The sequence below is a fragment of the Corythoichthys intestinalis genome, chromosome 22, assembly GCF_030265065.1.
Source record: "Corythoichthys intestinalis isolate RoL2023-P3 chromosome 22, ASM3026506v1, whole genome shotgun sequence".
Lineage (NCBI taxonomy): Eukaryota > Metazoa > Chordata > Actinopteri > Syngnathiformes > Syngnathidae > Corythoichthys > Corythoichthys intestinalis.
This window is the reverse complement of record NC_080416.1, coordinates 33,052,115-33,063,368: the sequence shown is the minus strand read 5'-3', so window position 1 is coordinate 33,063,368 and position 11,254 is coordinate 33,052,115. Positions and strand designations below refer to the sequence as shown.

Below are 11,254 nucleotides of genomic sequence, written 5' to 3'. Positions count from 1 at the left end.
TTCATTTTATTATTTTTGGTGCAGGAACATGGTTACTTGCAAGTTAACTCGAGGGGCGGGCTTTGTTTGGTTCTAGAAACCGACTGCAGATCAGTTTACTGTCTTGAAAACTGTAGTAGGGAAGACAAAATGGCCGCCCTGAATGCTGACCTCTGACCAGTGGTATGTTTTTATGAAGCTCAAGTGATTTACCGGTATGAATGAAAGCCAGATGTTGACACTGTGAGACTATTCATGTAAAAGCGAAGCTCTGCGATGTTTGTATCAATGTTTTTGTAAATTAATAATAAAAAATAAAATAAAATCACTTGGCTTTGCAAATTGCTTTAATGTCCACTGTTTAATTGTTTCAAGTGGTAGTACATTCAAAAGACTAGTGAGGCCTGCTCATGATCCGTAGCAGGTAATAAATACAACAACATGGCTTCAAATATGTTCAAACCGAATACAACTTTGGATTTCAAAACATGAAAAAATAAAGTGACAAGCAAAGTGACTTTTAAGTTAAGTTACAAATGCATGCAGGGTCGGAGGTTAAAGGCCGGCGTTCAGAGTAGCAGGTTGAGGTCGGCGAGGAGTGCATCCACGTCAGCGATGGGCTCCCTCCAATAGTTGAATGAGGAGAACTCGCTCAGCTCTTCCTCCTGGACACACACGCAGAGCCATCATTTAATTCATTGGCTGCCATTGACGTCAACAGACGTTCAATGTGATTTAGATTAGAAAATGGATTGCACATCGATCACTGTCAATAATTAAAAAAAAATCTCAAAAGTGGTGTCAAGCCCTTCTAGCTAAAAGGCGTCAAGTTATTTAGGCTACACCCACCTGGGTTCATGTTAACAATTGACACATATGCATTTTACAAAAAGACTGCTAGCTTTATACCAATTAGCATCCACATTGTGTTTATCATTCACACAAATGGTTCAGCAGCAATAAGGAAACAGAACAAAATATTTTCTTTATCCTTTGGCAAGAGTAACTAGATTTAGTGTTGTACTAATGAGACAACTACACCTCCGTGAAGTTGGCCCCCCATCAGATGCAAATGTCATTCGTTTGTGCTAGATTCGTGTTCGTTTGTGCTGAAAAAAAATTTGTTTGTGCTGCTATCGTTTTTAAGATATTAATTTCAAGTGATGACGTTAATCCAAGGGCGTAGATTTGGTCTCAACATTGGTAGGGACGATGCAAAATGCAATGCAAAATAAATCTGTATTGACCAATAGTAACTTTCATGTGTATTGGTTCAAGTGATACACTGTTCGATTCAAACCTTTGTTTTCAAAAACTACTAAAGAAACGGTTTGAAAAGTTCCAGAATGTATGTCTGGATTTTATCATCAAATTTGAATTGCAATATTTGAACACAATCATATTAACATACACAAAAAAATACTAACTTGTTAATCATAAATTAACTATCTACAAGGGGGAAATCATTAGTTCACTACATTTCTTAGTTTAGCGTTAACTAGAAAACATACAGGAGGATATTTCTCCCAGCGCAGCTTCCTTCTCTAGTTCGAGAAATTCACACTTAATGTTATGCTAACTCTGATGCAGGTCGGACTTTCAGAGCAAAATTAGTGGTGTGCTCCCCACTTCCACAACATCGACGTCTTTTTACATGAGTTACAGTGGCTGCTGCTGACGGGAAAAAACCTAATATCCAATGTCTTCAAAGGGGGCGGAGGAGTCAGAATGTTGTATTTATGTCGGGCTGGGGGGGGGGGGGGGGGTTCAAGTCATCAGCCAATCAAACGTGAGTTTGAGGGAAAATAATGGACTGGCACATTCAGTAAGTGAAAAGGTGTCAACGTAAGTCTGAACATAATGAAAGTACTGTACTGTAATTCCATTTAAAATGGTCCGGTCAGTTATATCCTTACAACCAACAAATGGGAAGACAATCAGAATGACCTATATAACTGAAGCCATTTTATAATGCAAATAAGGTTGCTTAAAAGTTGGTGGGGACAATTTGAGCATTCTGGAAAGTTGCTAATGTTATGTCCCTACCGTCCCTCTGTAAACCTACGCCTTTGCGTCAATCGCAGCACCTCGATGTCGCGGCTGACGAAGCATACCAACTCTCTCAATAACAAAAGAGTTGTTCCAACAACTCATGCAATGCAGTAAATGGGAGGCTTGAGATATTAATTTCGATGACGTGACTCACAGTCCCCTCATTTACTGCAAAATGGACCGGAAGGGGTGCCATTTGTTTGTGCTACATTCGGGACACCTCTCTGTTATTGAGAGAGTTGGTATGCTTTGTCAGGTGCGACAGAGTTGCTGCGATTGACGTCATCACTCGAAATTAATACCTCAATATCTACAAATTAATAGCAGCACAAACAAAGTTTTTTTTACAGCACAAACGAATGGCACCATTTCAGGTCCATTTTGCAAAAGGGGGGGGGCTACTTGACATCACTCGAAATTAATCTCAAAAACGATAGTAGCTCAAACAAAACTTTTTACAGCACAAACGTAGCACAAACAATTGACACTATTTTAATTCAAACTGAGGGCTGGGTCACCTCAGATTGGCCTATAAAAGAATTGTTATTATCTAAAAATCGATAGCATCACAAACGAATGACATCATTTTTCTATAAATTTGCCTCTGATGGGGGGGCCAACTTCACGGAGGTGACGACTACTACCCGTAATTTTCGGATTATACTATGCACCTGACTATAAGACGCCACCCACCAAATTTGATACAAAAATGGCATTTGATCATAGATAAACAGCACTGGACTAGCCAACAGCGGTTCTCACTGTATTATGGGATATTTACACCGAAAGATATTAACCGGTAACACTTTTATTTGACAGCGGCATCATACGACTCATAAAACCAAATGAACCACCATGAACCTTTGAAACAATTGGTCAAGAAGCTTCATTTGGCTATCACTGCTCCCTTGAGGTAGGCAGTCCACCTCTGATGTCACCTGCTGTCAACACTGTTGTCATCCAACATGCCTCCTAGCATGAACTGCAGCGCTACAGATGCAAATAACACAATGCAGATGTACATAACAATCAAAATTCAAGTTGTGTGCTAATTACTTCTTCAGTTAATGTTCCAGTTGTTTTATTATTTTGCTAGTTATGGTATTTGGAAACATTATTTGATAGTGGCGACATAAGACTGTCATAAGACCATCATAATTATGACATGTCACTGCCATGAGCGTTAATAAAGGCTTATGAAAGACATCATTTCGTGTCATTCGGCTAATTATCTTACTTTTGAATGGATGTAAAAGATCCAAGCTGGACATAAATGGAGTTAGTGACATAATTTGCCAGATGACGCTTAATGACATCTGTTATATGTATTCATTAATGCCAATTGATGGTGTCATGTCATAATTATGACAGTCTTATGGCAGTCTTATGACGCCGCTGTCAAATAAAGTGTTACCTATTAACACAATAAATCAACAATAAGCTGCACTGGACTATAAGCCGGAGGATTCAAAATAAGGGAAAAAAGTAGCGGTTTATAGTCCAAAAATTACGGTACAACTACATACTACTTCGCGAGTCAAATTTGGTCTTTACATACAGTCATGGACGAAATTATTGGCACCCCTGGAAATTTTCCAGAAAATACACAGTTTCTCCCAGATATTGATGAAATTAAAAATGTTTTCAGTATGAATGTGTTTATTTCTGGGATCTGCATTGGAAAAACACAAAAAGCCAAAATTGACACTGTTTTAGACAAAACTAAAAAAATTGGCTGGAGAAAATTGTTGGCACCCTCACCTCAATATTTGGTTGCACATCATTTGGAGGAAATAACAGCAATCGCTTCCTATTTCCATCAACAAGTTTCGTGCACTTCTAGATGGAATTTTGGATCACTCTTCTTTTGCGAACTGTCCTAGGTCTCTCAGATTTGAAGGGTGCCTTCTCACAACATCAATTTTGAGATCTTCCCATAGGTGTTCAATGGGATTTAGATCCAGACACATCGATGGCCACCTCAGAATTCCCCAGCGCTCCGTCTCCAACCATTTCTTGGTGCTATTTGAGCTATGTTTTGGATCATTGTCCTGTTGGATCACCCATGACCTCTGATGCAAACCCTGTTTTAACATTACATCCTACACTGTGGCCCAAAACATTTTGATGGTCTCCAGATGTCATGACTCCTTGCAAACAGTCAAGGCACCCAGTGCAAGAGGCAGCAAAACTACCCCAAAACATCATTAGACCTCCACCATGTTTGACTATAGGCACTGTTTCTTTCTAGGCCTCATTCTTTTTTTCTGGCACTGGGTGCCTTGTGCAAGGAGTTATGAAATATGGAGACTTTCAAAATGTTTTGGGGTGGAGTGTAGGGTGTAGTGTCAGAAAACTGGGCCTGCGTCAGAGGTCATGGGTGTTCCAACAGGACAATGACCCAAAACATACCTCAAAGAGCACCAAGAAATGGTTGTAGACCAGTGCCCACTGCCAGAAAAAGGAATGAGGCCTACAAAGAAAAGAACACAGTGCCTATTGTCAAACATGTTGGAGGTCCAATGATGTTTTTGGGTTGTTTTGCTACCTATGGCACTGAGTACCTTGACAGTGTGCAAGGAGTCATGAAATCTGAAGACCATTAAATGTTTTGGGCCGCAATGTAGCGTGTAGTGTCAGAAAACTGGGTCTGCGTCTGAGGTCATGGGTGTTCCAACAGGACAATGACCCAAAACACACCTCAACTAGCACCAAGAAATGGTTGGAGACTAGTCCCCGTGCCAGAAAAAAATGAGGCCTACAAAGAAAAGAACACAGTGCAGTATAGTCAAACATGGTGGAGGTCCAATGATGTTTTGGGGTTGTTTTGCTGCCTCTGGCACTGGGCGCCTTGACAGTGAGTCATGAAAAATAGAAAATGTTTTGGGTCGGAATGTAGGGTGTAGTTTCAGAAAACTGGGTCTGTGTCAGAGGTTATGGGTGTTCCAACAGGACAATGACCCCAAACATAGCTCAAATAGCACCAAGAAATGGTTGGAGGCAAAGCGCCGGGGGACTCTGAGGTGGCCATTGATGTGTCGGGATCTAAATCCCATTCAACACCTATAGGGAGATCTCAAAATTGCTGTTGCAAGAAGGCACCCTTCAAATCTGAGAGACCTAGAACAGTTCGTAAAAGAAGAGTGGTCCAAAATTCCATCTGAGAGGTGCACGAAACTTATTGATGGTTATAGGAAGCGAATGCTTTCTGATATTTCCTCCAAATGATGTGCAACAAAATATTGAGGTGAGCGTGCCAACAATTTTGTCCAGCATATTTTTTGAGTTTTCTCTAAAATGGTGTCAATTTTGGCTATTTTCTTCAGCTGTTTTGTGTTTTTCCAATGTGTTCATCCAACAAATAAACACATTCATACTGGAAACATTTGTAATTGAATTAATTTCTGTAAGAAATGTTGTATTTTCTGGAACAATTCTAGAGGTGCCAATAATTTCGTCCATGACTGTACTTTCCACGTAAAACTGGTGAAACTTTAGCCCCGCCTACTCACTTGCCGGCCTGATCCGACAGACTCATTTCCGGCGTCGAGCAAACCCAGGTCTCGCAGCTCAGACATATCCAACGCCGGGATGGGTTGCCTCCAGAACAGGAAGGAATCATACTGGCTGCTTCTCTTGTCCATGGCGATTGGTCCGGAACACGGCGGCACTCTCACTGTGGATGTCAATGTGACAGCTGGAATTCATTGATTGGTCAGCAAACAATGTAGATCTCATTGCTAATTACGTCAGGGTGTTTTGTCTCATTGGCTGCCATTGACGGCGATAGACGTCCAATCTATTTTCATCAGGATGGGGTACGTTCATTCGCCCTCTCCTAGTCAAAATGAATTGAATGTCTATCGCCATCAATGGCAGCAATTGATTGAATAGATGCTTTGACCATAGACATCAAAATACTTGACTTGAAAGCTCCTTCATTCACTGCGCCCCGCCTGCCCGTAGGGGGCTGGGTGACTTAGCTTCATTTATCAGAAGTCGGTAGGAGTGAAACTCTCACACATGCTTTTGAGCACAAAGCCGGATTTACATTGGAAAATTATGAACGCTGGACCGCATACTAATAAGAAGGATTGTCTCAGGATTGATTTGTTCGAGGATTCAAGGGAATTCTTATATATTTCGTACCATGCATGCATTTTGAAATGTTGTGAAAAAAATTAATTGGGGAAATTAGCCGCTCCATACCTCGCAATATTTACGAAAAATAACTGCCAACTGCCCGGTTTTTGCTTTTAACGAAGAATCGAGACTTTTACGTCCATATCTATAAAGAATTCAGTGATTTAAGCATTTATTCACAAGAAATTTCAACGGAAAAAGCCATTATGGCAGCCCCCTTATCATAACAAAGAGCTAACAGACTAGCATCATTCTTCGACATATTTACGTAAATTCAAACTGCCCAGTTTTTTTTTTGTTTTTTGTTTTTTTTTTTTTTTTTTTTTTTTTTGCTTTTAACAAAGAATCGAGACTCTTTTAAAGTCCATATCTATAAAGAAAGCGGGGATTTAGGCATTTATTCACATGAATTTTCACCGGAAATCTCTGTTTAAATCGAGGGGGTTCTAGCTATATTCACTAACAGAATAGCATTGTATTTCGACATATTTATGTAAAATAAACGCTAACTGCCCTTTGTTTTTGTTTTGTTTTGTTTTTTTTTGTTTTTTTTTGCTTTTAACCAATAATCGAGACTGTTTCACGTCTATATCTATAAAGAATTCGGGGATTTAAGTATTTATTCACAAGAATTTTCACCAGAAAAGCTCTGTTTACATCAGGGGGGCTTATAGCTACATTCACAAACAGAATATCAGAATAGCAAAAAAAATCATCTTTCAAAAATATATTGAGAACTAAACTAGTTATGATTTAATTTTAATTTCCTTTGATGGGAACATTGCCACTACCAACGTGGTTGCCCTGAGGCACCTTGCCAGCCTTATTTCATTAAATTCTTTCAATGTTCCTTTTAGGACAGGGGTCTCAAACTCATTTTGCTCCGCGGGCCACATTTATGGCAATTACCGTAGATCTAATAGTTTTTGTTTTTGGCCAAATTAGTAAGCTCACTGGCTCCCATTGACGTCGCTTGATGTCCAATCCATTTTGACTGGGACGTGTGAATGAATGAACTCCCCTCAATACTAATTTTCCAGTGCCATTGACGGGGTTCGATGTCAAATCCCCATCCCCTCCCAGTCAAAATGGATTGGACATTGAGCGCTGTCAATGGCACTAGAAAATTAGCATTCACCGCCAGCCCTTCCAATATAGAATTGGACTTCCATCATTGTCAATGGTAGACAATGAGTTCATTTTACGTCACTTCCATGTACCTCTACTTACGAATGGCTATACATACAGAATTTTCAGGTTCAAGAGACAGATATTGCCTCTTGTTAAGAAAGAAATTTCAGGATACGAAAGGCATACAGTATAGCTGGTACTCGCAGCTCCCAGAGTTTATTAATGTAACATACCTATAGCTGTCTGCCATTGGCTATTGTCTAGTTGGCTAAGAGGGACCCATAGAGTATGTGTGTTTCCAAGCGTCTTTGTCATTCGCCACTCGTGTTCTGACAGCTTTACATGAGTGCATTAACTTTTATTTTATTATGTTAGTACATATATATATCATAGACTTCTTAATGATATTGACGGGTCAGATTCGACCTTCACTAAGTCACGCCTTCAAGTAGGGTGCAATCCCACAATCTGGTTCAGTTATTCGCGGTCGGTCGCAGCGACACATGCAGCGATCCAACGCCGGATTTAGGTGAAAAAGTACGAAAGCTGTACCGGATACGAACAGGAAGGATTGCCTCAGGAGTAATTTGTTCAAGGATTCAAGGTAATTATTATATTTTTTGTTTTTCACAAGAATTTTCAACGTAAAAAGCTCTTTGTTGTGAGGCTGCCGCCACATTTTCTAACAGACTAGCATCATTCTTCGACATATTTACATAAAATAAATGCTAACTGCACTTTTTTTTTTTTTTTTTTTTTGCTTTTAACCAAGAGTCGAGACTGTTTTACGTCCATATCTAGAGTTCAGGGATTTAAGCATTTATTAACTAGAATTTTCACCGGAAAAGCTCTGTTTACATGTGGCAGCCGCCACATCGACTCACGGACTAGCATCATACTTCGACATATTTACGTAAAATAAATGCTAACTGCACTTTTTTTTTGCTTTTATCGAGGGTCGAGACTGTTTTACGTCCATATCTATAAAGAATTCAGTGATTTAAGCATTTATTCACAAGAATTTTCAACGGAAAAAGCCATTGTGGTAGCCCCCTTATCATAACAAAGAGCTAACAGACTAGCATTTATTCACAAGAATTTTCACCAGAAAAGCTGTCTACATAAGGGGGCCGCGACATTGACTAACAGGCTAGCATGGTACTTCCACATACTTACGTAAAATAAATGCTAACTGCATGGTTTTTGTTTTTTTTTTTTTGCTTTTGACCAAGAATCAAGAATGCTTTACGTCCATATCTATAAAGAATTCAGGGATTCAAGTAGGGCTGCAGCTATCGAATATTTTAGTAATTGAGTAATCGACTGAAAATTCTATCGAGTAATCGGATAAAACATTTTTTTTATACTTAAAGAGCAATTATAAATATACATGAAAAAAAACACATTTAATCCAATATTGAACCATTTTCAGTCAATCAATGTCTTTATTTCCGATGTACATTGTTGAAAACAGCCAACAATTGCATCTAAGATGTGACTAGAAAAAAAAATTGACTGATTTCACTCAAAAAAACTTCTAGATCTGAAAAAAAACCAAAACATATTTCTTACCTAAAAACGTAATTACGCTTGATAACACACATCACTTGAAAGCTATGTGTTTTTCCCACGTGTTTCAATTTAATTCCATTTGTGTCAAGCTATTTTTAAGTTCTAGTTAAGTTTTAAGTTAGTCTAAATTGTAAGTACTGATAGGATTTTTAGTTTTTGCAGTGTTCAAAATAAATGTATGATACCTGCTGTACTGGAGCACATTAGGGACCAGTGTTACTTGGTGTTTTATTCAGCAATGACTACTGAGCTAAAACTGACAGTTAGCTTTATTATGTTTTAATTTTACACCCTCATCACTCTACAGCGCTGTGTTTTTACACATTTACTAAAGCCTGTATGTAAGAGCTAGCCACGCATCGACAGTGGTCATAATGAATAGAAACCTAGCCCTCCGCAGGAATAACGTTACGTGAGTGACAGTAACGTTATATTTATTAGCGATGAGAAGTTTACTGCTTAAAGATGGCGGCTGTTTACTAACGGTGCCCAGACGGGGCCGAGTCTGTCATTTTGTATCTAGTCCTAAATGCATGCTAAGAGATGCATCGGACACTACCTGCTACTAGCATCATGCGGGCGTAGTTTTTAGCAACGTCGGCATAGTTTGTAGCGGCTGTCGGCTCCGGTAAGTTTTTTTTGTTTTTCTTTTATTGCGTCTTCCTCTACCCACGTGACGTCAGCACGTTGTCCCACATTAAAAGTAGTCCAGGCAAAACCTGATGCTTAGAGCTGGCAAAATTAAACGATTCCTCGAGGTGAATAAAACTACTCGGATCAGTTTTTAAACTCGAGTTACTCGAGTTGCTCGAGTATTCGTTTTAGCTCTAGATTCAAGCATTTATTCACAAGAATTTTCAACGGAAAGGCTCTGTTTACTTAAGGCGGCCGCAACACTGACTGACAGACTAGCATCGTACTTCGACATATTTACGTAAAATAAATGCTAACTGCACGTTTTTTTTTTTTTTTTTTTTTTTTTTTTTTTGCTTTTAACCAAGAATTGAGACTGTTTTACGTCCATATCTATATGGAATTCAGGTATTTAAGCATTTATTCACAAGAATTTTCAACGAAAAAAGCTCTTTGTCTGTGATTCCACTCTGTCAGCTTTGACGGCCCCGTGTCTTGTCAATATCATTATGAAGTCTATGGTCATGTATGCACACCTGCACATGAGCTCAAAAAAGTATTTGATTTCATCTCCTGTGCTCTCTAACTGGAGAACCTGTAGTGGTCAACACATCTCAGTGAGCTAGTCACAAGTAGAATTGTCCACACTTTATTATGTCTTTCGTTTTTTATTAGTGTTTGTAATGTTAAATGAATATTCTCTTGCACATATTTATTGTTGTGCACTTTCGACGGTTTGATAGCGTTAATAAATAAATGCAACATTGTTAAAAAATACTGCGTTTTGATTGTTTTTTTGTGTGTGTGGGGTTTTTTTTGTTTTTTTTTTGGGTGGGGGCGGGGTCGTCTTGTCGCCCAGGGCACCATGTAGGCTAGGAACGCCACTGCTTAGTTTGAAACATCATTAAAGCCGTTTGAGCTGATGATGTGCCACCTAAGTTTAGGTATTGTAAATGCTAATACCGTATGTCAAAGTTACGGTGTGGTTATGTGACGTCAAATCAGTCAATCATTTTTAAAGCAAAATATCGGCGTCCATTTCTGTGCTGTTGTTCTTAAGGCGTTGGCCAGCATCTACATTTGAAGCCTTTCTACACAATGACAACAAAATGATCCGAATTTCTTCCTCATATAATATTCTGTTCGTTCTTTTAAATCAATAAACCGACCAAAATATCGTACGGATTTTCGGTTTTTTTTTTTTTTTAATGTCCGTACGTGCGCTGATGAAAGGATTTTTTTTCCCGGCGGAAAGAAGGCAATGAATGAATAAACTTCAGATTTCAAATAGTGAATTTACCTGTTTGCAAGATGTAAATGTTACGAGTTAAGCCTTTGTTCTGATACAGATGAAGATGATGCGGATGAGGAGCCGGGCCGGGCTGGGCAGATGCTGCAGGTTGAAGATGAGAAAATTCTTTTTGCGGCTGCGTCAAGATTTTACTTCCGGAGAGGGCATTTCAGAACAAAAGCTAACCTAATCTACAAAAATCTTTCTTTAATGAATGCTAGTTTGCTTAAAGATGAATTATGAGTGACAACACATGAAAAGACAAATACGCCATGCTTTATTTATGTGTGCATTTGTGCTTTAACTCTGTTTCCATTAGTATGGACGCCCTCTGGCGACATGTTACTGCATTGTAGCTAATCATTTCAATAGTACCGCACGAAGTTTTTTTTTTTTTTTTAATTCACAAAAACAATACGACAGAATAAGCAACAATACAAACACCAAAATAAG

The 11,254-nt window shown here is 38.9% G+C and overlaps 1 protein-coding gene across 1 annotated transcript; it reads right to left on the bottom strand.

The window, feature by feature from the left end:
* Positions 1–308: 308 nt before the first annotated feature.
* On the bottom strand, positions 309–10,929 carry mllt11 (MLLT11 transcription factor 7 cofactor). Its single transcript, XM_057828356.1, has 3 exons — positions 10,811–10,929; positions 5,544–5,707; positions 309–644 (listed from the first exon to the last, which is right to left on the bottom strand). Exons 2-3 carry the CDS (start codon positions 5,673–5,675, stop codon positions 549–551), a joined length of 228 nt encoding a protein of 75 aa, XP_057684339.1. The 5' UTR covers positions 5,676–5,707; positions 10,811–10,929; the 3' UTR covers positions 309–548.
* Between the last annotated feature and the right edge of the window lie 325 nt (positions 10,930–11,254).